The sequence below is a fragment of the Ursus maritimus genome, unplaced genomic scaffold, assembly GCF_017311325.1.
Source record: "Ursus maritimus isolate PB19 unplaced genomic scaffold, ASM1731132v1 scaffold_13, whole genome shotgun sequence".
Classification (NCBI taxonomy): Eukaryota; Metazoa; Chordata; class Mammalia; order Carnivora; family Ursidae; genus Ursus; species Ursus maritimus.
Window position 1 is genome coordinate 62,634,926 of NW_024423675.1, and position 24,496 is coordinate 62,659,421.

General features: G+C 47.4%; 1 protein-coding gene across 1 annotated transcript in view; it reads left to right on the plus strand.

Annotated features, from left to right (window-relative positions):
* Nucleotides 1-648: 648 nt before the first annotated feature.
* IGF2R (insulin like growth factor 2 receptor) overlaps nucleotides 649-24,496 on the plus strand; it is a 97,210-nt gene continuing 73,362 nt past the window's right edge. Inside the window, exons 1-2 of the mRNA XM_040628026.1 lie at nucleotides 649-797; nucleotides 19,236-19,375. Coding sequence (XP_040483960.1) covers nucleotides 649-797; nucleotides 19,236-19,375 — 289 coding nt within the window. The remainder of the gene's footprint in view (nucleotides 798-19,235; nucleotides 19,376-24,496) is intronic.

Below are 24,496 nucleotides of genomic sequence, written 5' to 3' on the forward strand. Positions count from 1 at the left end.
CTGGAACCCGGTGCAGGGCTCCGCGAGCTGATTCCGCAGAGCAGGAAAAGTGGGTTCCCGCTCGTCAAGGATCCGAAGCAACGGTGCTTTGTGATGGCATTCACGGCTCGGCACGAAAGTCTGACCCTCTTATTTTCCCCTCCCCGGCCGTAGGTCGAAGTTGAGGTACGGTAACTTGAAGTTGGGAAGCTCCCACACCGCAACCCAGAGCGTGCGCAGACAGAAAGGGAAGCCAGGGTCGGTCCCCGCCGACGGCCGCCGCGGGGACGCAGGCCTGGGCCACGCACCTGCGCCGCACGCCCCGCCGCGCCGCTTCCTGCCCCGCGCGTGCCGCGCTCACGTGACCGGGCCTGGGCGGAGCCCGGGCGGGCGGGGATCACCTGAACAAGGGAGTCACGTGAGCGGGGCGGGGGAGGGGGCGGGACCGGGCGCGGTCACGTGACGCGGTTCCGGGGCCGCCGCCGCCGAGCCCAGCCGAGCCGCGCGCCCCTCAGGCTCCTGCTCCGCTCCCGCTCCTCTCGTGCTCTTCTCCGCCTCTCAGCCTCCAGCTCAGCCTCCGCCCTGGCGGCACGACCATGTCCCGGGCGCGGCCCCCGGCAGCCGCGCGCCGCTAGCCCGGCGCTCGCCGCGCAGCCCGGGCCGGGCGCGATGGGGGCCGCCGCCGGCCGGAGCGCCCACCTGGGGCCCGCGCCCGCTGGTCGCCCGCTGCGCTCCCTGCTCCTGGTGCAGCTGCTGCTGCTCGTCTGGGCCCCGGGAGCCGCGCGGGCCCAGGGCTCCGAGTTCCCCGAGCTGTGCAGGTGGGTGGCCCGCCGGGGCGCAGGCTTCGCTCGCTGTGCCCGGGGCACGCAGCTGGGCTGGGTGGGGGGCGGGGGCGCTCTGGGAGGGGCTGGGCTCCCCGAGTCGCCTTTCGTCCGGGTTTGGGTTCCCTCGGCCCCGAGGGAAAGTTGCCCGGGTGGTGGCGAGGGATGAGAGACCGAGGGGTCGTGCGCGCGCGGGCGGGGGGCACGGGGTACTCGCCTTCCTGGCGCTGGCCCGGGGCGGGGGGGCGCTGCGTGGCCACTTGTGGCTGTCACTAAGTCTGGGGCGGCTTTGTGTGCGAGCAGCCGGACGCCCCGACCCAGCCGGGTGTCACACTGCGGGCGCCCCTCCGCCCAGCTCTTGCCCTCTCACAGCGGTGCGCCTGTGAAAGTTGGAGGACGCAGGAACTACAGCTTTGCTTTGTTCCCACTCCACGTTTTCCTCAAAGTTCCACCAGCGGGACTTTGGAGAGGCCCCTTAGTGTGGAAGGACACCGCACAAATGGCCTTAGAGTTGGGGGTGTGTGTTGGTTTCATTTGCTGATTGATTTCCTCCACGTAGGTTTTCCATTTTCTCTTTAAAGTAGCTTTTCTGCAGAAGGTGACTTTTTTTTTTTTTTTGATTGAGGGAATGGAGGGTGGTCATCCCGTATTGGCTTTCAAGACTTTACCCTTCACTTCTCCGAGCCTAACTTCCTGTCTAGTTGCTCACATGATGTCATTGTCTCCAGGGTGGATTATTCTAGTGGAGCCTTTTGCTCTGGGAATCATGATTGTATAATCGCTAGTCCCATCGAGAGCTGTTAGTGTCTTACGCTAGCGAGGATAGGAGTCCCAGGGCTGGGGAACTGCCAGTTACGAGAATTTTCTGACCAACCTTTTGTGGACTGTTGAGGATGATGGAAAATCCAGCTTTTATTTATTTTTTGAACTTTGGTAAAAAGGAAGTAGGATGAAGAGTTCAGAAAGACCAGTGAACTGGCGCTAGCAAGTTACATCTCAAAATGAAGTTGAGCCCGCTTTGAGCTGAACTTTGAGTTTGTGGTGGGGTTTATTGGGATTCTTAGTTTTCCTTTGTATCAGACAGACATGGTCTAATTCCTGCCCCTGAGTTTAGAACTTGCAGATAATCACTTTCCTAAGGAGAGCAAGACTGAGCTCACAATAGAAATTCTTTACAAGGTCCACGTTCTTTATTTCTTTCCCCTTTTTGGGGAGGAGGGAGGAAGGCAGGCTGGAGAGTTTACTGCACATTAGTTTATAGGTTAGTTGGCTGCCCTAAGATACGTATTACATAGTAGTGAGCATGGTACACAGAAAAGGGGGTCACAGAGAAGGGGGTCAACTTCTGCTAGGTCAGGCTGCAGCTAACATTTAAAGGAGGAGATTTTGGAATAATGGCTGCTGTGACCAGCCCTATCCGGAGAAATGAACTCAGCTGGGCTAGTGGTATTGAAGTCTTGGTCCTGTTAGCAAATTGGAATTTATTTTTTAATAGTTAAGGTTAAAGTTGGCTTTGACGGCAGAAACATACAAGTGACTGATGCGGGGGTGGGGGGCCCTTAGTTTCGAGTCCTCACAGCATCTTGAATCTGAATCTGCATTTGTTAACCTTGTTTTCGAGTGGAACATGGCCTCTGGGTCCAGTAGGAAATGGCCTTTGTATCTTCAACTTCAGAAATGCTAGAGAGTGCTCTAGGGTAATATGCATTGTTAGTGTGACAAATGTGTCCTCTGCAGTCTTAGAATATCTTTAAAGTTTAGAATATCTTTAAAGTTGGCGTGTTTACTTTTTCTTCCAGATTTCCTTAGGACAGCAAATCTCCCCGTCCATTCAGGGGTGGGCTTGCACCCATTTCTTTTCCCTGTCTGTTAGTGCTCTGCGGTTTTGTGTTGAGACTTCTCCAGAGCTGTGCTCTAATCTCGACTTTAAACTCGCTATTCCGCCAAATGAAATTCTTCCTGTTTGTTTCTGTTTTAAGTGAATACCTTGGCTTAAATACTTGTTAAGACTTTTTTGGGGAGAGTGTCAAAAATCTGTGTACTTTCATGAGATAATGCTGGCTAAAAGTTCCTTAATTCTAGCATGTATTTGAAGAACAGCATGTATTTTAATTCGAGCTGATAATTTTTTAAATCCGGTATCCCAAGTTCTACTTAGTATTACCAAAGCAGGATGTGTTAAGCTGCCTTTTTATTCTATCTCTGGGAGTGTGTTTGTCTGAAATGTGAATAACCTACCCAGATCCCCCACTCCCCCAGGAGGATGAAAAGCACTTTACAAGTGTTACTGTTTGTGTAGCTTGGTCAAGTGGCAGCAGACCCCAGGTAGACATCCCCAGTAGACACAAGGATCACATCCCAAATATTTGTAAATTGCTGGTTTGTAACACAGAACATAATTTTTCCATTGAAAATTGTCTCGTTCGCTGTGGTTTGGTGCCTAGGGCAGTCACCAGAAACCCATCATCCATGCCGCAGTTTTGGAGTGCCCGGACACTGTACAGCTTTAACTAGAGCCCTGCTAGTTAAATTCTCATTGTCTGTCAATAAAAGAGTTGGGTCCTAGGAAGCAACTTCTCTCATACCCAGCTCTCTAGAACCAAAGAGGGTACTTTTTATCTGCGGTCCCTAAGAACTAACAGGAGGGAAGTCGAGTCTGCTTCAGGGCTGCCTGCAGGTCACTTGGGGAGGCCCCTAGGTGAGGGCAAAGCTGAGGGCCAGCTGGTAAGGAGGTGGCAGGGATGTGGTTCCCGGTGCAGTTAGTTATTGGGAGGGGTGAAGGAAACAGCGGAGGACTGTTTTAGCCTTAACTACATTTGTGCACATGGAGGAGAGAACAGGTCTCTGTGGGTCGTGCACTAAAAAATAGGGACGAAAAAAGCGGGGTTTCCCAAGTGCATCTGGCTGTACGGAGTTGTTAATGTGCCGCTTCTTAGAGCGACTTTATCGTATGTTTCCTAAGACTCGAGATGATTGCAGTGCCAGGTGAGTCCTGTGCTGGAGAAGTTGGTGGATTCTTCATCACTCAGCTGTTTTGGGAGGTGGTGTGCTAGTGGAAAGAACGAGTTTCCTGAGGCCAGTGTGACTGGCTATGGGTCTGGCATAGACAGAGGTCCCGAGGGAGGAGGAGTGTTAGTGCTGGTGAGGAATGTCTGGAGGTCAGTGGGGCTGGAACAGTAAAAGCAAGTGGGGGAAGGGCAGAAGCCAGGCCATGCAAAGTCATCAAAAGTCACCAGAAGTCACCAAAATGCTCTCTGCTCGTCAGTAGCCTTACTCATCACTGGGTGACTTACACTTTGGAAACTACCATTTTACGTCATATGCAGTAGATGAGTTTCCATTTTGTTTAGGTGTTAACATCCTTAGAGGTCTTAACAGTTGGTACTAGTATAAAATAATGCATTGGGCTGCTTGATTTAAGTAAAGTACTTTATAATTTATTCAGAACAAGCTTTCCCCCAGTTGTTTGGGTACAAATGCTGGAAAGTTTTTATTATATCAAGAACAAGAGAATAATGAAGCCAGCTGGGAATTGAGGTTGGTTTAGTTGCTGTCTCTAAGGAGATTTTTTTCCCTGCGATTTTTCTGAAGGAACAATGCTTATATGCTTAATTTGGGCCACATATTAAACCTGGACCACATCCATTTATGTGTGTACATTTCTTGCAATGACAAGTGTATGTAGAAGCCCAAGGTTGTTAATTATGGGTACATTAGATCTTCATGCATTAATTCTTAGAACAGTGTCCTGACAAATTCCCAGGAAATTAGTTCCTGAAGGGATTTCATATCTTTTATCAGTGTTTCATAGAAGGATTTTTTTAAAAGATGGAGTTGAGAAAAATAATTCTGATGTTCTCATCTTTATTTTGATCTCAGCATGTAAAACTGTATTGTGTAGTGTCTCGGAACTGGGACTTAGTGGCAGAAAGTAGCTCATTACTTTGCAGGTAACATTCTTTTTCTTCTTCTCCTTCTCCTTTTCCTTCCCTTTTGTTGTCCCAGCCCTGGGGCTCTCTCTCTTGGCAAAGCCCCCACTTGTCATTGATGGTGTATGAGAAGGTGGAAGTAGCTGAGATTGGGTATACCTGTGGGTCCTTTGTGCCTTCCTCATAGCTGACTCATGACCATTGAGGGACAGAAGCCTGAATTTATGCTGATAGCATTTCCTCATCTTTAATCCTGACAGGGTGACATAGGATTCATTTATTCCCCAATAATTTCTTAAGCAGAGGGACAGTCGGGAGGGGCCGGAGCTGGAATTGGAGACAGCACGAATGGAATGGCACGTTGTTGGAATCCCAGAAGACTGCTGGCCATGACTGCTCTCCCTAGGGAGGCAGCAACCATGCACACCCTTCTCCCGTTATTTTTGTTAGTTTTAAATAGTGTCATCTTAGGTTTGATTTTCTCTTTAATCTAAAAATAATCTAGATGTTAACTAGTTTTTGGCTATTTACGAATAAAGCTGTTGAGTATTTGCACACACGATTTTGTGTGGACTTGTGCATTCCTTTTTTTCTTGAGTAGGTATGGAGGAGTGGAATTGTTCATTGAATATGGTGAGCATGTAACTATGGGGGCTGTCAAATTATTCAGAAGTGGATGTCCATTTTACATTCCGACCAGCGGTATATGAGAGTTTCAGTTCTATGTCCTTGTCAACACTTGGTCTTATCAGTCTTTTTGATTTTAACCATTCTAGTGGGGTTGTAGTGGCATCTCAGTGTGGTCTTAATTTCCATATCCCTGACTCATGATGTTGAATATCTTTTCATGTATTCATTGGACTGCCTAATGATGTTGAACATCTTCCATGTGTTTATTGACCATTTGGACAGCCTTCAGTAATGTCTATTAAAACCAGTCTTTTGTCATCCCCTCCCAATTCTTTTGGGGAGGGATCATCTTAATGAGTTTTAAGAGCTCTTTATGTGTTCTGAGTACAAGTTCTTTCTTACGTATGTGTAATGTGTACTATGAATATTTTTTCCCAGTCTTTGGCTTGCCTGTTCATTTTTTTAATATGTACTTTGATCAACAGATACTTTTAAATTTTGATGAACTTGTTTATCTTTTTTTTTTTTTTTTAATGGGTTGTGCTTTCTGTAGCTTAAGAAATCTTTACTTATGTTAAGGTTTCTTGGCCTCAGCCCTCTTGACATTTAGGCTGGGTAATTCTCTGTTGTGGGGGCTGTCTTGTGCATGGAGGATGTTAAATTGCATCCTGGCCTCCACCCATTAGATGCCAGAAGAGAACCCCCTTCTCCCACCCCAGTTGTGACCAAACAGACATTTGAAATGATCCTGGTGGACAAAATTACCTCCAGTTGAGAACCATTGGTCAACTCAAAGGTCAAACAGATTTTCTCTTATGGTTGTCTAGAAGTTTTATAGTTTTAACTTTTATGTTTAGCCACATGATCAATTTTTTGGGTTAATTTTTATATATGATGTGAGGAGAGGCTGAAAGTTTATTTTTTCAGGAATATATCTAGTTGTGTTTACTAACAGTTTATGTAGGATGCTTATAGTTGTTTTTAAGTGAGATTGGACTCTAATTTTCTTTGGCATGCTGTTCTTGGCGAGTTTAGCATCAAGAATATGTTTGCTTTGTGGGAAAAGCTAGGTAGCTTTTAGTGTTTTATATGCTGTGGAACAGTTTTGTATAAGATGGGTGTTTTCCTGAAATTTTGGTAGCTCTCACCAGTAAAACTCTCTGGGCCTGGTGTTTTTGAGAAGGTAGAGTACAGTGGAGGGGGAGTTTTGCTTATGGTTTCAGTTTTACCTTCTTTATGTGTCTAGTCAGATTTTCTAGTTTTCCTTGAGCCAGTTTACCAGAATTCTATATTTTCTAGACAATTGTCATATTAATTTTGCATTCATGTATAAATATATAGTGTGCTACTCTTAAATTTTTGAAAAGACTCTTTGTATCTGCAGGTAAATTTTAAAGAAGTTCTGATGCTCCTGCATTTTTGTCTTCATATTCAGTAAAGATTTAGCTATCCTTTTTCCCAGCTCTATCACTGTGTATTTTCAATTTTATTAATTTCTGCTGTCTCTGAGTAGCTTAGTCGAAAAGCTTAGATCTTTTATTTTGCATCATTTTACATAATACATGAGATGATTTTAAAGCTATATGTTTCTTTGTTCCAAGGACTGTACCATTCAGAGCTTTGTTACATAGTTTTTTATCCTTAAATTCTAAATGGTTTCTTTCAGCACCCAGAAGTTCTGACTGTTTCAACTTCCTGAACCCGCTAGTTTTTTAGAATCGTTTTCCCCTAGGTGAATGGCTCTCCACCCTCCACCCCCATTGTGGCTAGTGAATGGGGTGGAATTTATTGACATTTCCCTTGTGGCCTAGCACCTGCTCAAGTTGGGAGTGTTACTGTGTTTGGAAAAACTGTTCTCTGTTTGGGTCAAATTTTCTGTAATTGCGCTGTTCAGCTTTTCTTTATTATAACTTATTCTTTGTCCCGCTTGACTTGTCTTTACTACTTTGTATCTGGCTACCACTTAGAGTCCCAGAAGAAATACTTGTCTCCCGTCTTTCCCAGCTTAGCCCTTCTGTTGCTCGTGAGGTCTTAAACTTTTCTGTTGTTGTTGTTTTTAAGTTTTTTTTTCAACATGGTCTCCAGTTGATGTAGCGTCACAGCTGCCTGTGAACCCATCTTCGTGGCTGTGCCACAGCTTTCGTCATTCCCAGGAAGACAGGCTGTAAAGCTCTGCTCCGATTGTTCTATTAATTCTCATTCCTTGGGCCCGGTTTCTTTTGTTGGGAGTTTGTCCTCGTTTTCATGGCGTTGGCGCCCTTTTGGTGACTGGTGATTCTTGATTGTGGTCTTGGCGGTAAGTGTCCTTTTGGACATTTGTCGCCTGTCCTGGTGCAGCAGCTGTGCAGGGTAGGGCTGGAAGCACTTGGCTCTAAATGGTTTCCGGGGAGGTTGGGGGATGGGCGAGGCAGGGCCTCTGGCTGATGGGTCTCTGCATCTGCTCTTCGAATATCGGAACTTTACTGCCCTTACAGGTGTCACCCCCAGCCTGTGCCTGCCAGGAGAAAGCTGATAAACCTGAATTGATTGTGGTTGGCCAAGTGCGGTGTGTCCTGCCTGCAGCTGGAGACCGGAGAGCTGGAGTACTGAGTTGGCTCTGGCAAATCTCCTTTCTCTGGATCTTAGTTCCCTCCACGAGAGAGGGCAGTGGCTGTCCTGGGTTTAAATTTGGACTCCTCCCTTTATTAGTTATTAGGTCTCAGGCCAGTTACTGGTCCTAGGCCTTAATTTCCTTTTGTGTCAAATCAGAGCACTAGTCAAATTTTTAGGGTTGGTTTGAGGATTCAGATGCATTTCAGTGCCTGTCCCGTCCTTAGTGTTCATAAACAGTGGTGGCAGTGGTGATTACTTTCTGTCTGTAAGTTAGACTAGTTGCTGCATTATCTTCGTGATATTTTTAGCCTGTTACTCTGCACCCCCTGGGTTCTCTCTTAGTGCCTTGGGGTTTCTGCCTCAACCAGAGAGTGTTGCTACTTTAGCCGTTTTCTACATTGGCACTCCACCGAAAGAGTCTCTTTGAGAAAGTAACGTTTCCATCGTTTGAAAAAGTTTAGAAACCACTGGACCGTGTGATTCTCAGGGTCCATTTTGCGTCCAAAAGTCTGTGGTTCTGAGGTATGCATCCTTCAGGATTCCTTCAGTTGTGAGTTGCAGAAAGCCCAACTCAAATTCCCTCAAACAAGGAGGAGCTTGATGATAGGAGGTGTCGGCTTTGGGCGGATGCCAGATGCCATATGTCAGGCCGGCCCTGGGCCCCTTCCTGCAGTTTTCTTGGCGCTTGTCTTCCTTCCCGGGGTGGCTGCAGTTCCACCATCCAGGGAGAGAGAGAGTCTCCTTGTTCATCTCCTGTCGGGGCTAAGAAGCCCTGGCTGACTTCTGCATGGGTGTCAGTGGTCAGCAGGGGCCCCTTCTTTGCCCTCCCTGGGCTTCCCTGGCTGGGGGCGGGGTGCTGGATTCCAGGCTGTGTGTCGGAGGTGGAACAGGGCGCCAGAAGGCAGGCCAGGGGTGGGGGGGATGGCCGTGCAAGCGCTTCCTCAGCTCCCCCGTGCTGCCACACTTCAGCAGCTGCTGGCGAGGATTTTGAGGTGCCCAAAGCCCTGTGTCATCTGCCTATTTTCGTCTCTCTGTTAGCCAGTGCAGGGGGCAGGTCCGTGTGAAGCCTTGGCAGCGGGGGCGGGGGGAGTGCCGGTCGCTCCAGTCCCGTGAGCATGAAACTTGCCCTTCAGAGCAGCTAGAGACCTTCGGTGGGATTCTTCTGTTAGCCCGCGCTCTTAGATGCGCTGGGGCAACTGTCCTTCAGTAAAGGCGTAGGACAGCTTCCTGGGGTGGAGGGAGCAGATCCTGACAAGCCTTATGGTTCTCAGCGGGCAAGGAGAGTTGGAGGAAATTAGAGAGATCTTGAAGGTGTGACTCTTAGTTTTGCTTTAAGGTATGGAGGCAAAGACTGTGGGCTGTGGGAACAGCACAAAGTGGCCTTTGAAATCTGGTTGCCTGTGGGCAGCCTGGGAAGAAAGCTTAGGAGCCTTCTTTTCTATCAGCGCCTTTNGCTGTCAACATTCCACACGCGTGTGTGCGCAGGGAGCCCGCTCAGGAGGAGATGCGCCGCTGGATTCTGTGTGTAAAATTCATTTGTTGCCGTCTGTAGGTTCCGCACTATGAAACCAGTTACACTTGGTGCAGTGATACTTTGTACTGAAAACAAAAAACTCCCCTGACACTCCAGCTCTTTGCCCCTGGTCTGGAAATAGAAAACCAAACCACCAGAATGGAAGTGCTGAAGAAGTGGATTCCTAGAAGTGACAGGGGTGCGTCTCCACTGAGTCACCCGCATTGTGCCTCTGAGCTCCTTCGCCCGCCGTGCGCTGTACATGTGTTCCTCACCACAGACAAAGTGAGAAGCCACGGTGGTTCTCTTTTCTGTCTTTGTAGAGTTGGCCTTTGGTTGACACTGAGGGTGGGAAGAGCTGTGGGCGGGGCCCCTTTTTAAGGAAGGGTGCATTCCTCCAAGGCCTTTCTGTAAGATGACGTACAAGCAGAGACCTCGAAGGAGGTGTCTCATACTGGGGACCACGTATCACATGCTCTGGCAGGGAGCTCGCTCATGTGGCTAGGACATGGCAGAGGGGCCGTTGTGGCTGGAGCAGGAGGAGTGGCTGAGGGAACAGAAGGAGAGGGCCGGAGGGAAGATGGAGAAGCAGCTGGGGGCCAGGTCCCATAGGCCATTATAGTGACTCTGGCTTTTATGCCAGGGGAGGTGGGAGCCCTGGGAGGATTTTGAACAGAGGAGTGACATAGGGTGGGGGTGGCCAAAGGGGAAAGCTGGGACTTTTTGATAGACCAGGTAAGAAGTTACAGTAGAGTGGACCAGGGTCGTAGCAAGTGGTGTGGTGAAGAGTGGTCAAAATGGGATATTTTGAAGGTGGAGCTGATGGACTTTCTGATTTAGTCTGTGTAATTGGAGTTGCTGTTTTCAGAGATGGGGAGAACTATGGGGAGGGCAGGTTTGGGGGAGAGAGGGAGCTCGGTGTGGCCATGTTGATGTTGAGATGCGTTGTAGCATCTGAGTGGTGAGGTCGAGCGGGCAGCCGGAGCTGTGCCTGGCTCTCGGTTGAGGGCAGTGCCTCGGGCTGGGAGTGTCAGTTTGGGAGCTGCTGTTGCGTAGCTGGAAAGCACTGGAGTGAGTACTTAGGGAGCGGAGGAGGCCAAGTCTGAGGGACCCTGTTTTTAGAGGTCTGCCGGATGCCGGGGAACCCGTAGGGGAAGCTGATGAAGAGCTGCCAGGGAGATGGGACAAGAACCAAGAGAGCACAGTGTTCTAGAAGCCCAGGGAAGGCCCAGTTGTAGGAAGAAAGTGGTTGGGTGTGTCAAACGTGGAGCACGGAGAACCACGAGGACCGAGAAGTGACCAGTGGATTTGGCCGTGCAGAGGTCTTCAGTGATGGCGACACAGGTTTTGGTGGAGAGGCGGGTGAAAGCCCAGTTGGCTTTGAGGGAACATGAGAGCATAGGATGGCTATGCTGTGTTTGCTGTAAAGGGATCAGGGTCATGGGTGGGTGCTGCGCTGGCGTGTGGGGTCAAGGGGGAGTGTTGTAAAAAGCAGGATCTCTTACAACAGGTTGGTACGCTGAAGGGAGTGATCCAGCCCAGAGAGAAAGATTGGTGATCCGGGGTGAAGGGACAGACGGAAGGAGAAGAGAGGACACAAACCCCGGGTGCTGTCCCCAGGTAGGGGACAGTTCTGGCAGCCAGGGCACCACGAAGGGCGGGCCTTAGTGAGGGGAGTGTGTGAGGACGGTGCAGGTAGACTGGTAGATTTGATGGAAATGCGGAAGTTTCTGTTCTAATTTCTGTAGTGAACCAAGAAGCAGGATATCTGCTGAGGGTAGCAGTTTAGCAAATGGCCGCCTTTTCTCTTCAGGTCACGTTTCGGTTGGTGACGCTTCTCCTGTGGCCATGTCGTGGAGGTACATGTGCTCTAAGGCAGGACAGGCCTCTTTCAAGTGCTGGCTTCGCCACTTTCTCAGCTTGTGACAGAAGGCAAGGTCACGGACCTCAGAGGGCTGTCATTCTGTGTCTGAAGTGGGGACAGCACCTACCTGGAGAGGTTGGGTGAAGTTGAGGGACAGTGTTTGCAGATCATTCAGCAAAAGTGCGGGGCACAGAGTTGCCCAGCAGATGTTTCCCTTATTCTTCAGAAAAGCTCTTGAGGATGAGGTGAGATAATGCCGTTCTTTTGAAATGAATTCATGAAGGTGATACCTGGCCTGGCACTAAAGAGTGCCCTGTGTGTGTGTGTGTGTGTGTTTCCTGTTCCCAGCTGGTGTTAGGTTTTGCTGAGCTGTAGGTGCCAGCCTGACATTTGACCCCAGCATCTTCAGAGCAGAGACTTCTCTCCTGTGTCAACCGCACCGGCCTGGTGAAGACTGGGCACCGGATGGCAGCCTCGTCGTTGTCGCGCGGCTGAGCGGACCGCCCAGCAGCTAGGAGGGCAGACTTGCCTGATGGTTCGGTCTCTGAAGGAATGGCACTGGGGCTGGGAGGTTTTTCTGGGACACCGGTGACAGCTTACGAGGGGACTGAGCATTATGTCTTGAATTCTGTGCCGTGGGCTGCTGGGTTGGCTTTAAAAGCAGTTGAATTCAGGCATCCGTATAATTAAGGAGGTTTAGCCTGGAATCCATCTTCTCTTTATGCTTATGAGGAACAGAGTCTGTGAACATCCAGGTAATTTACTCTGATTTTTAAAAACTCACAGAGGGTTTAGGGTTGAAGTACGGGCCTGCATCCTGATACCGTAGGGTTGACCCGAGCAAAAATGCCACAGGCGGAGCAGAGGAAGGACAGGCGGTACTTTTTGAGAGTTTTGCATTGTGCGGGGGGCCATTGCCAGTTCACTAAGAATTCCACACCTTGCACTGCAATGGAGCCTCCTTAGGAAGGGTGTGTCCGGTCCTCTTGCCCCTGCTCCTCTGCCGGAGTTCCAGATTCGTCAGGCCTCTGTTCTGGTGGCAGCTGGTGGCTACATGGCCCAGGCGTGGGTAGGCCCAAAGTGGCTGTCTTGTCCTGAGAGATCCCAGGAGGCAGCAGGTGTTCGCATGCGTGTCTCTGTGTGTGTGTGTGTGTGTCCTGGGCGCCCCCGGCCCCCAGTCTCTGTCTTGAGCTCTCCCAGCTCTGTGGAGATGGCCCAAGACAGGGGCCTGCCCCCTCCACTTCCTGGCCAGTGTTACGTGACATTCCTTTAGGAGGCTCTAAGCCAATGTACCTTTTTTTTTTTTGGTAAACTCCATATTTAAGCAGCCTGAAGCCTTCTGTTGATCAGATGAAAGCCTTAACTCCGAGTCCCTCAAAAGTTCCAACGTTCCTGGTCGTGCTTTTCCTCACAGTGACTTTGTGCAGCAGCCGAGTTTCACAGATGAGGAAGTCGGGGATCGGGAGATGAAGCGCGTCCCACACAGCGGGTCAGGGTGGGGCGGGAGTTGGAGCCTTCCACTTGCCGTGGCACCTTTCCGAGTGAAGCTCACCCCCCTCTCTGTTTCACATGACCTCTGTGAGTCACTCGTCGTGCTGGTTTTAAAACTTCACTGGGCCACCCCCTTGCCCACCCCCGGCTCCTTCAGCCCTGGTGCGGACTTAGAGCCTTGCTTCCAGCAGACCCCTGTCTAGCCACCTGGCTTCTTGCTCCCAGACCCTGCGTAGCCACCCGGGAAAACCAAAAACTAATGTCTGGCACTTTCTTGCTTTTTTTTTTTTTTTTTTTTTTTTTTTTTTTTGGTTCAGGCCCCATATCTTTATCCACAGCTTTGTGGGTTTGTTAGAATAGGAAGTGAAGTACTTCCTATATAAGCTTTTGCCATGCTGTGTCAAACTCATGTGTCCCCTGGCCTTGAGACCAGGGTGCAGATTTATCATGCCCAATCGGATCCTTCTCTTGTAGCGTCAGCCACAGAAAGTTGTTGACAACAGTGGTTGCATTAAGCTCTTGACATTCTGTTGCAAATGTCCATTTTGGAAATCCTGCCTCTTTCCACGCCCTCCTTTCCCCCTGCGTTCCCCCCTTAACCCCCCTTTCTAAGTCTAGGAGACTGTTCCAGATTTTTGAAGGTTAGCGAGCTGGATATACGAGCTGAGAAACTTTCTGGTAATGATAAGGGGCAGAAGTGAGCCAAACGATTTCCTGAATATTCTGCAAGAGGACTTGGATGCAGGCCAAAAATAGGAAAATCTTTTTTTGATGTTCAGGTTGGAAAGACTTTGTCCCTAAAATTTTAGGTTCACTGCTCACTCTGGATTCAGAAAAACATTCCTCTAGCCAATTACTGTGCTGTGTGATTTTAGCCCATGTATTACCGAGCTTTGTTCTTTTTTTTTTTAAGAAACCAAATTATAGATTCACACATGCTTATTAATTTTATTACTGATTCCATCATACCTCTATACTGCTTTATAAACCAATAATTAATTGTAGGCCAGTAATAAAAAGTTTAATAGCTTCATGACCATTACCATAACCCCAAGACGCATGGAGTGTGACGGAACTAAGGTATATTTCAGGAGTGTGGCTTTGTGGCAGAAAGTGTGAAAAAGAGCGCATGAGGGTTCATGGGGCTGTTTTGTGTTGGGGGAAGGAGCTCAGTCTTCTAAGATTTTTTTTTTCCTTTAAGAGGTTGGACATATCCTACATTTTATAATGGAGTTTTATGTACTTTATTTTAGATGTTTTAAAAATATTTTAAAATGTTTTAAAAATGAAAGAAACTCAAATTCTGTTTTGCAAGATACTGCAGTTTTGCAGATATTCAGTGATGACAGAGAGGAAAACCAGAGAGGTGTCCCAGGAAGACACCAACCTCAAATAGTTTACACATTTTGTCCAGTTGTACCTTTCCGCCTTTGTCTTTTGAATTTTGTTCCTTCCGGACAGACGTACCGACCTCATTCAGCGCAGATGGCCCTGTGTTTCTTCCTTAAGCCTTCTGGACTGTGGGCAGTTGTGTGGGTCAGATGGCCTTGCCGTGTTGTTGCTGCTGCTGGACGGGTGTGTTCTTGAGCGGGACGGGGTCCGGCGCGTGGCGTTGGCTGGAGCAGTATTGGGAAGGTAGAAACGCCGTCCTGTCTCGGGCTTGGCTGACAGTGCGCTGCTTGTGTGCCGCCTTCTCACTGGTAATCTGCCAGCACCTTTCAGGATATTATGAAATTGAAACCAAATGAGGTTAAAATGGAACCTCTGTGCCACTGAACAGACTCAGACTGACTGTGGTCGTCCAGGACACTCTCGGCGGAGGCCGTGGGGTTTGCAGTCAGGGGCAGACAGTTTTAAGCTGTCTTTAAGGGAAGGACTTGGCCTGTGTGCTCAGTTTTTATGGTGAAACTAATTGCCCAGGTTTAGGGCATATTTCAGGAGCAGAAGTCACTTAAAATCAGATGTCTTAAAGTCATTGGCCTTGTGTCTGACCTCTGCCCTTGTTCCCTGCCAGATCTGAAGGAGTGACGGTGGGATATGTCCGAGTCGCTGGTGACACTGTTGGGCTCTGGGTTGGGGTATCAAAGGGCAGCTCTCTGCTGAGCTGAGGACTCATTTTGAAGGAGAGTCAGAGATGTGCGTCCCTCTCAGTGAAGTCCTCAACCAGTTTGGATCCACCAAGGGGGCGAGGGCAGCTGTGGGAAGGGGGCTGACGGGAGTGATACTCTTTCCTTAGAAACCAGTGGGTGAGGGAAGAGAGTCTGCAGAACGTGGCACCTTTGGTGCTTGGCAGTTCGAAGCGTGCAAAAGAGCAGCAGAAGTGGACGGGGCTAGAGAGCAGCAGAAGTGTCAAACGTGGAGGAGAACTTGAGTTTGGAAAGTTAACGGTCTCTTGGGCAGTGTGGCACGGGGCAGCCTGTGTCTCCCACAGGTTCAGGGCGTTTCCCCAGGGGCCAGCCTCAGGTGGATTCGCTCCCGCTGGGAGTCTACACAATGCGGGATCTGTCATTCTAGTGGCATTTATTGTGACAAGATTTAAACTAAAGTTCTGTGGACTATTTTGTCAGTTGCAGTGTTGTAACTGAAACTATTTTCTGGGAAGTTAAAAAAACTTAAGAATTGAAAATAAATGAGGCAGTTCATGTTGGTGGTTAAACACTTGTCCTTGGAACTCAGATATCTGGACCTGGCATGTTTCATAACTGTGTGACGTTGGGCAAGGGATCTTCAGAGCCTCGGGATCTTTGGCTCCTGGGCCGAGGTGCTCAGGATGGTGGAAGAAGGGTGGCTTTGCTGGGAGAGCTGTACCGTGCTGCCGTCCTGGCCCACCGCAGCTTTCCTTCGCAGTGTTGGGCGCGGGGAGGCCACGCCTGCCCTGAGGAGCCGTGCAGCTGGGGACACCTAAGAAGACCCAGCATTGGGTGTGGGCAGTGGCAGTAGTGCTGGCGTCCCAGCTGTGGGTTCAGAGGACTTCCTGGGTCTACACGTGTATCTAGAAGCGTCAGGTGTGCACTGAAATGAACTTGGATTTTTTGGGAATGGGAGAGGTCCATTGGCTTACTTACTGCGCTTTACACTCTGGAAAATGGGGTAGAATGGCAAGGACCTGCTTGCTTTTGCTCATTTTCAAAGCCAAAGTTCTCACACAGATGGTGCCTCCAGAAGAGCAGTTCTACTGGGACTGGGCTGCCTCCTCTGGGGATGTTGGCCAGGTTTCGCAAGCCTGGGTCTGTGGGCAGGGCTGCCGGGTGCTGTTTCCCATTGACCAACTGCTTCCTTGGGCCTTTGCGGTTCTCCCTCTTCCACCTCCTTGTATCCCGTCATTTCCCTTGGAGGGAGTGGGGGATAGTGTAGAGCCGAAGTGACCTGGAAGACTTTATACTGGTTTGAGTGCTAGAGATTCAAGGAAATGCCCACTGGGCTCTCATATCTATCTTGCTGCAAGAGATCTTGGTATAGTAGACACATTTAAAACACGCACCCATGCACTGTTGTGAGAGAGAGAGAGAAAGAGAGAGAGTGTGTGTGTGTGTGTGTGTGTGTGTGTGTGTGTGTTTGTAGACTGCATTTCTACATGGCTTGCAAATATTTTCTTCCAGAGGTGTGGTGTAGTATAGATTAGAAACACGCTGTGGTCGTTCCTTCATTTTTAAGTGATGTGATGAAGGACTCTACACCCAGGTGTTTGAAGTTGGGATTGTGAGTGGCGTTGAGGGTGCCAGCCTGGAGGGGCTGCAGTGTAGTAAGTGGTTCTATCAACCCCCAGAAAAAAAGCCAGCACTCGGATACTTTCATAGGATCCTTCTCACTCCTCACTCCCATAACCACTTATCGTTTTGATAAGTCTTGACAAAGCAATTATGAAATGCAAATGGAGGAAAGAAATAAAATTGAATAGAGCAACATTTTTCTTTCTAGGTACACTGATTTCCAGATAATCAAGGCAATATTCCCCATTTTCATCTTTTTTCATCTCTTTTCTGCTCCCTAAACACACACTCTTTACAACTACCTTGTTTAAATCTCACCTCTGCAAAATCAACAGTGGATTTCTGTTTTTAAGAAAAGTATAGCATTTTAGGTACTGTGTGGATTTCTTTAGAGTTGATTCCTAGCAGTTGATTCATTCTAAAATGATACCTTTATATACCTCTCTCATATATTTAGATTGTGAAACACTTTCATGACGTCACTATTAAGGCTTTAGATTCGATGTCTAATATCCCAGAAAAACAGCCTGGGCCTCCCCCACTGCTGCTCTCCTCCCCCAACTTGCTACAGCCACACTGCCTTCTTCCAAAAGGGTGCTAAGTTCATTCCATCCGCAGGGCCTAGCAGTGGCTAGTCCATCCGCTGTTATATTCTTCCCTCCATATCTTCCCCTGACTTGCTTCTTTTTGTTGTTCGAGTCCCAGGACAAATAACTATCTCAGAAGACTTTCAAGTCTAAAGTAGGCCCTTGTTCATTTCCCAGCACGCGTGATTTGTTTTTGCTAGAGCAGGCAGCATACGAGTATGTGAATTTGTTTACCTGTTTATTTTCTGTTCCCCCCCCCCCCCCAGTACTACTCCAGCGGGGCAGGGATTTTTCTGGTCTGCTTTGATCATTGCTGCACCCCTGAGTGCCTCCGCAGGAAGTCCTTAAATATTTGTGAAGCAAATGAATAAAGGTTAGTGAAGGTCAAAGGAAACAGGCCTTTATTGATGATTTTCTCATGCCTGGTAGTACTTGAGTTATTTTCTTTTGCCTTTAGCCTTCCTGCCTTTAGGAGATAACTCTAAGGGGTTACTGATAAAGAAGCTGAGTTCAAAATGGGTGGTTACAGAGGGAAGAAGGGTAGGGGGATGGGCGAAGTGGGTGAAGGGGAGCAGGAGGTACAGGCTTCCAGTTCCCGGGGCTAAAAGGCACAGCATAGGGCATGTGGTCAGCGATATTGTCATAGGCTTGTCGGGTGGCTGATGGTAGCTACACTTGTGGTGAACGCAGCATAAGGACTAGAGATACTGAATCACCGTGTTGCACACTTGAAACTAAGGTAACATTGTGTATCAACTATACTTGAAAAAAGAAGCATCTTTCAGTGGTAACTGCTTGAGCCTGGCTTTACCTCCAGGCCAGCACTGTTGGAGCACACCAGCCTGTTTTTCAGGTTTCCAGCCATGGCTCTCAGAACTAGGGGAGCATTCTGCCACCCCACCTGAGTGCTTCCGTGTACTTATGTCCCTTCGCTTCTTGGCAGGTAAATTTGATCAGTCCCCAGCCCTAGGTTCAGGAGAGTGCTTGGCTCCTTGCCTGGCAACAACCCCACTTTTGGAGCTCCTCCCTTACTGGACAGGGCTATGGGGGGAGGGGAGGGCTGCCTTGAGGCAGGGAGAGCCATGTTGCCTAGTGTTTTGTGCGTGTCTTTGTCCCACGGCCCAGGGGAAGGGGGGCTCTGGGAAGAGCACTGCTGCTTCTGTGAGCCAGCGCTTTCTACCATCAAGGTGGTACTGTTTTGGAGAGATACACTCCTACACTTGAGTGGTCTCAGGGCTTAGCAACCTCCCCCCCCCCCAACTCCTGAGTAGGCTGAAGCTAAGCAGTTCATATGTAACTTCTCTTCAGCAGTGCATTTGAATTAATCCAGTATCTTTGCATTTTGCAAGGAGCTTTTTAGTTACTTTCCTCATTTCCTGTCTTTAGCCTTGCTGAGGAAATGACCCCTATTTTACAAAATGGACAAAACATTCTCCCCAGGAAGAGTGGAGTATTGAGAATAATTGTTTTGACAGAACTGACAAACCATTATTTTGTCCCAAGTATGCAGATTGACTCCTGAACAATTATCTCAGTATTTACTTTGCCCAGAGGCTTGAACGGAGAGTGAGTTAAATGCTTGATGGAGTGGATCAAGCTAAAGTAAATTTTGTCTGATTTTGGGTCAGATAGTCGATTCATTGCACAACTTCATCTTGTCAGTTTGGATCTGAACTGTAGCTGTAAAAGGTAAAAGCAGAAGAAAATTGTCTTTCATGCTATAACTAGTTTTTGTATAACATAAAGTTACAAACAGTCCCTTTGGCTTTTTAGCATTCCAGTGTGATTGGAAGGTTACTATCTTACATTCACCATGATTCTTGAGCAGTTACTTCTGAGAGTTGATATTCTTAAATTGTAGAATTTTTAAATATTTTGATGATGGTCAGTCTTGTGGCAGCTTCAGGGCGGATTGAACCAGAGTGAGGTGGTATTTAGTGGTTTCTGCCCTGGCTTCTATTCAACTTAACATAGTTTGACTTTAGTATTTTTGGCTAATGAAAGTATGTCTTCTAGGTTGTGGTAGTCTTAAGTAAATGTGGCTTGCATGTGAAACTAGGGAGAAGTTTAATTATTGGCAGATCAGTGACAGTGACAAATTGTTTTTCTTCTTTTCTAGTTATACATGGGAAGCTGTCGATACCAAAAATAACATGCGTTATAAGATCAGCATCTGTGGAAATGTGGATATTGCCCAGTGTGGGCCATCCAGTGCTGTTTGTATGTACGACTTGAAGGCAAGCAGCTATCATTCCGTGGGTAAGTAGAACTACCCTTAAGTTACTGCATGTACAGGATCCCAGTTTTGCAAAAATGCCTATAGCTATCTACACATATGCTTATGCATGCTTGTAATATGTAATACACATTTTCTGTTTTATTGTGGTTTAAAGTAACAGTTTACGTGTGTCCAACATGAGATCAAATTAGGTTACTTCCGTCTAGTGGAATAATAATCATGAGCAATCATGAAGAGTTATGCACATTTGTATTTATTGATATGGAAGGCTGTTCCCTAGATAGCTAGCTCTGCCTTCTCATGTTTTTCTTAAACCCTGTCTTTACTTTTCTCCCTGCTTCACACTAATTTCTTCTAGTGCCCAACCCCTTTGCCCCCTTCTATGTTTCTGCTTTCTTCTGTGTTTCTTTGAATCTGTATTTATGTGTGCTCAAAGGTGGTCATTGGTAAAATGACCAGTAAAAATTTAATAGTCCTAAGGACTGCCAGTCCAGGAGAAAAAAGTGCAAACTTTCCTTTTTTAGGGCTCATTTCATTTCCCCAAATGCCCTCCTTTTGGGTTAGGATCCCTTTCTTCTGGTGAGGATGATGGGTTCAAGTTGGCCCACAGTGGCAGCCCTGCCGAGTCACATGGAGCAGGAAAGGGGGAGATGCTTAAAGGGAGAGGCGGAAGGCAGACCTAAAAGCAGCACGTGTTTCCCTGGGTTTGGTGGCATGAATGTTCATGGTGACCTTGGACCAGGCAGTTTGAACGGTGAGATGTGATGGTGAAGGACAGTCATGAAGCAAAGACTGTGTGACTGGGGACAGTGTGGTAGCTGGGAGAGGCTACCGGGCAAGTTTTCGGAGTTTGGGAGGGTCGCCTTGCTGTGGTAGCTCTGTCATTTTGAATGAAAATTCCTAAACACAGCTAAAAAGGCTTTTAGAAAGTGATGTTTGGAATGATAAGGGTGAGGTCTATGTGGCCTGCTGGTGGAGGCAACTTCTGTTGGTTCCTCTCTCTCCCAACAAGGGCACTGTCTAGACTAGAAACACCAGTAGGAGGGAGCTGAGGCTCGGGACAGAGATCTGAGAAAGCACCAGGTTCTGAACTCTTGGGTTGGACAAATTTTATTTTGTGATCTGCTTAAAAACGTGCCAATGAGGTGGCCAACTTCCTGCTGTTCTCTTTCCATGATTTGTGCAGGGAGGCCACAGGTGGGCCTGTTGGTCACTGTTATTCAGGTTTTCAGAAAGAGAAAAGGGAGTCGTCCTCTTGACTTTATTATAATATTTGACTACGGTATTTCTGGCTGATGGGAAAGTACAGTGTAATAGATGGATACCGGATGCAGACAAGTGAGTGTCGCTAGGAGGATGATTTGTGAAGTTGGCGTGGCTGAACAAAATTTGAGAATGACCAAGTTGGGCTGGCTTTGAAAGCCAGGCAGGGGAGTTGATTTTTTTCTGAGATGTGGGTAGTGGATCCATTATAGATTCTTTGTGACAGTAATGGGGGAGGAGATCTGGTGAAATGTGTTTTTAGAAAGCTGGGCGCAGTGGAATAGGAGAGGTTGGTTAAAGGGAAGAGGCCGGAAGGTAACTAGCTGATTTAGAAGCTAATGTACAGGTTGACTGTGATGTCAACTAGCAGTTTCCAGTCTCATTTTACTCCCAGACACACATGACACAGACTTTTCCCAGAGCTCCACACTCCCAAAGGGAGAGAATGGTGTGTTAGATGATGGGTACTTTCTGCGTTGCCCTGTTCTTCAACTCACGAAAGCAAACTAGTTTGAATGAATGCGAATGACCTTATAGTAGCACAGAGATAATCTTGAATCAGATCTGATTTTGCCAGTTTGTGTTACATAATAGAAATAATGGAATTTGTTATTATAAATTTGGTTTCATACCTAAATAATAACTAAATTTGTTGTGCATTTATGTGCCAGGCGTTATGTTATTTAATTAAAATATCTTATTTAGTTCATTCAACAACTTTTTGAAGTAGGTGACTTCATTTTCCCTTATTTTTATAAATGGAGAAACTGAAGCACAAAATGGATACAGGAGCTTGTCAGAGGTTGCATGATTATGGATTTGAATGTTGACAGGTGGATTCCGGAGCTTGGGTACTTATTCTGGGCCGTGTTGCTTTGTGAGTCATAGGGTCACATTGGACAGTTGCAGAGCTAAAATGGGAACCCTGATGGGAAATCCAAACTCCTGGCTGTGAGAAGACAACTGAGAAACTAACTTCTTATGAACTTGCTAGAAAGGAAAAAATGTGAATTTTGAAAGCCCACAAAAACTGGAGCTCCCAGTAGATCGGAGGACCAGAAGAGCTAGTGTAGCAGTAGATAAAAAAAAAATAAAAAAAAAAAGAGAGAACTTAAGTATAACCAAAAGTTGGAGTGTAATTTAGCTATTTATGCATTAGGAAACAGCTTTAGACCCCTCCTTCATATCCTATAACAGAAGTTTCAGATCAGTTAAAATTAAGAGTAAAATGACAATAGAACATTGGGAAGAAACCTAGCAAAATAGAAATGTGATGTAGGGGAGGTAGGAGCGTCTCTTAATAAATGATAAGAAAGACAGGCAACCCGAGGAAAAATGGCAAAGTCTTGAAGACAGGCCGTTCGCAAAAGAAGAAATCCCAAATGGTCAGTACAGCTTCATTAGTAAGCCAGGTGTAAACGCAAATCAAAGCAATAATGAAATCTCATTTTTCTTCTATCAAATTGGCAGAAGTTTAAATGGTTGAATCATAGAGCATTGGCAAGGAGCCTAGAAACGGGCACATGCCTGTATTGCTACGGGGAAGATGGTCGTCTGTGACTCTTGGGAAGATAATTGTTGATGTGCATTTTATGGTGCCCATAAAGGCTGCTTTTGTACTTAGAAATGAATATTAAGACCCCCAACTTTGGTTTAAACAATACATTATTTTTGATTAAAAAAATCATATATTAATTCTTCCTTAGGCAAATAATATTGTTCCGTGTATAAATCTGGCAGAGTTTAGCAGTCATTTTTAGGGGACCCGTGAACAACGTTTGCAACCTAGTTGAACCATCTTGGCCACCGTTTAAAATGATTTTTGCGTTTTACCTATTTGATTTCCTTTTAAAATACTTCCTATGTTTGATCTGACAATTAGAACCTAAGCACTAATAATTATAAATTCAGTAGTTTAAATTTGTAAATGTAGTAAGCCTGAAATTCTCTTAGATGTCCTACTGTTCACACGTCTCAGTCAGTTGCTCCGTCATAACCTGTGGACTGATTGGAGTTACAACGTTGAACATGGCCAGTATGTAAAAACACCGGGTATGTTCACATTCCTCGTGCTGTCCCAAATGTTAATTCTTTGGTCTTAATTTAATTCATCTTTCTGAGGGTTAAAAGCTATAGATTCTGCTTCAGGAAGCCTGTTACCAACCCACAGAACTGAGGTAACCTGTGGTTACTTACCGCCAGAGCCTGGGATTCTGACTGGCTTCTTGTTGGTGACCTGAGTAGGACACAGGGAATCCCATTGTAGTTGCTGCATCAGGTGCCTTCATTTACTCTGAGGAGGTTGGCCCCTGACTTCAGATGACATTTGTATTGTTCAATTCTTGTGTGCACTCAGAGAAATCTAGAACAGCCGTCCAGGTTGATTGCTGGATTGAATTTTGCATCTCTGACTCTTAAGATGTGAAAATCTCTTCCTCTTAAACCCTGTATTCTTTCCTTTTCTTAAAACCATATAATTCTTTTGGATATTTAAGATGATAATCTGGTTGAGTTTTAGATATAACTCATGTTTTTGTCTTATGGTATCTCCTGATAGTCTGGCAATAGCTGTTAAATTTTAAGACCTATATTCCCATAACCTACTTTTGTAAACCCTACCAGTAGAGGAGTTGGCACTGTATATAGATTTTGGTACAAGATGTTTGTTTTGGGTTTTTGTTTTGGTTTGGTAGCATTGGTAACTGTGGCAAATATGCTGGTACAGCCTCACTGTATGGGAATGGTTCAGTAAATTGTAGTATATTTTATTCTGCTTTACTTGGTTAAGTCACAGCTTAAAAGATATATGTATAAATTATATTTTGAAACAGCCAACACTTAATATTCATTTATTTATTTATAACAAATACGTGATGAATCAGTCACTAAAACAGACAAAAATCCCTTTTCTTGTGGAGCTTACATACTAACAGTGAAGTGGGGGATAGACAAACACACAGCCGCTAGGTAGTGCGCTAGAACGTGATGAGTGCTGTAAAAACGAAAAGGGAGAGTCAGGAGTGCTGGAGGTCTCAGGAGTGTGTGTTCGAGAATATTTAATGGGGGTAAGTATCGCTGAGAAAGTGACATTTAATAAAGCAAAGACTTGGAGCTGAAGGAGTGAGTCAGGTGGCTCAGGGAGCAGCCAGCGCAGGGGACAAGGGGGAGTATCTGAGCAGGGTGGGTAATTGGTGGTAGCAAGAATAGAAATCTCTCTTAAAGAGTGTTAATATAAAGAGGAGCAGAAAAAGGAGGCAGCAGCTGGAGGGAAAAATTGGGTAGAGAGGATTCTTTTCTTCATTTGGTGAAAGAACATGTGAATAGTACACGTTGAAGGACACGACACAATAAAGAAGGGAAGGAAAGTGGGTAATGAGGGAAACCTTGCCGGAGCACATTGGTGACTAGCACGGGGAGGGTTGTCTGCCTGTCTGACAGGCTCTGAGCGATGTGTTGGGGAGGCCTGGTGGCCGCGCGGTGGGCCCTGAGGCCGCCTGCGAAGTCGGGATTGCCAGGGCTTGCAGCCTTAGCGAGGCCGAGTTGCGAGCTCGGCTGGGCTCGGCCGGGGACGCCGAGGGTTGCAGGCGAGGCCTGGTAGGCCTGGAGCGCGGCCTGGTCTGGCGGGCTCGGGTGAGCGCGGCCTGGCGCGCAGGGTCTGCAGGACCCGGCGCGGCCTGGCCTGTAGAGCGTGGCCTGGTCTGGCGGGTACGGGCGAGTGCGGCCTGGTGGGCCTGGCGCGCAGGGTCTGCAGGACCCGGCGCGGCCTGGCCTGTAGAGCGTGGCCTGGTCTGGCGGGTACGGGCGAGCGTGGCCTGGCGGGCCCCCTGGCGCGCAGGGTCGAGAGGACCGGGCGCGGCCTGGCCGGTAGAGCGTGGCCT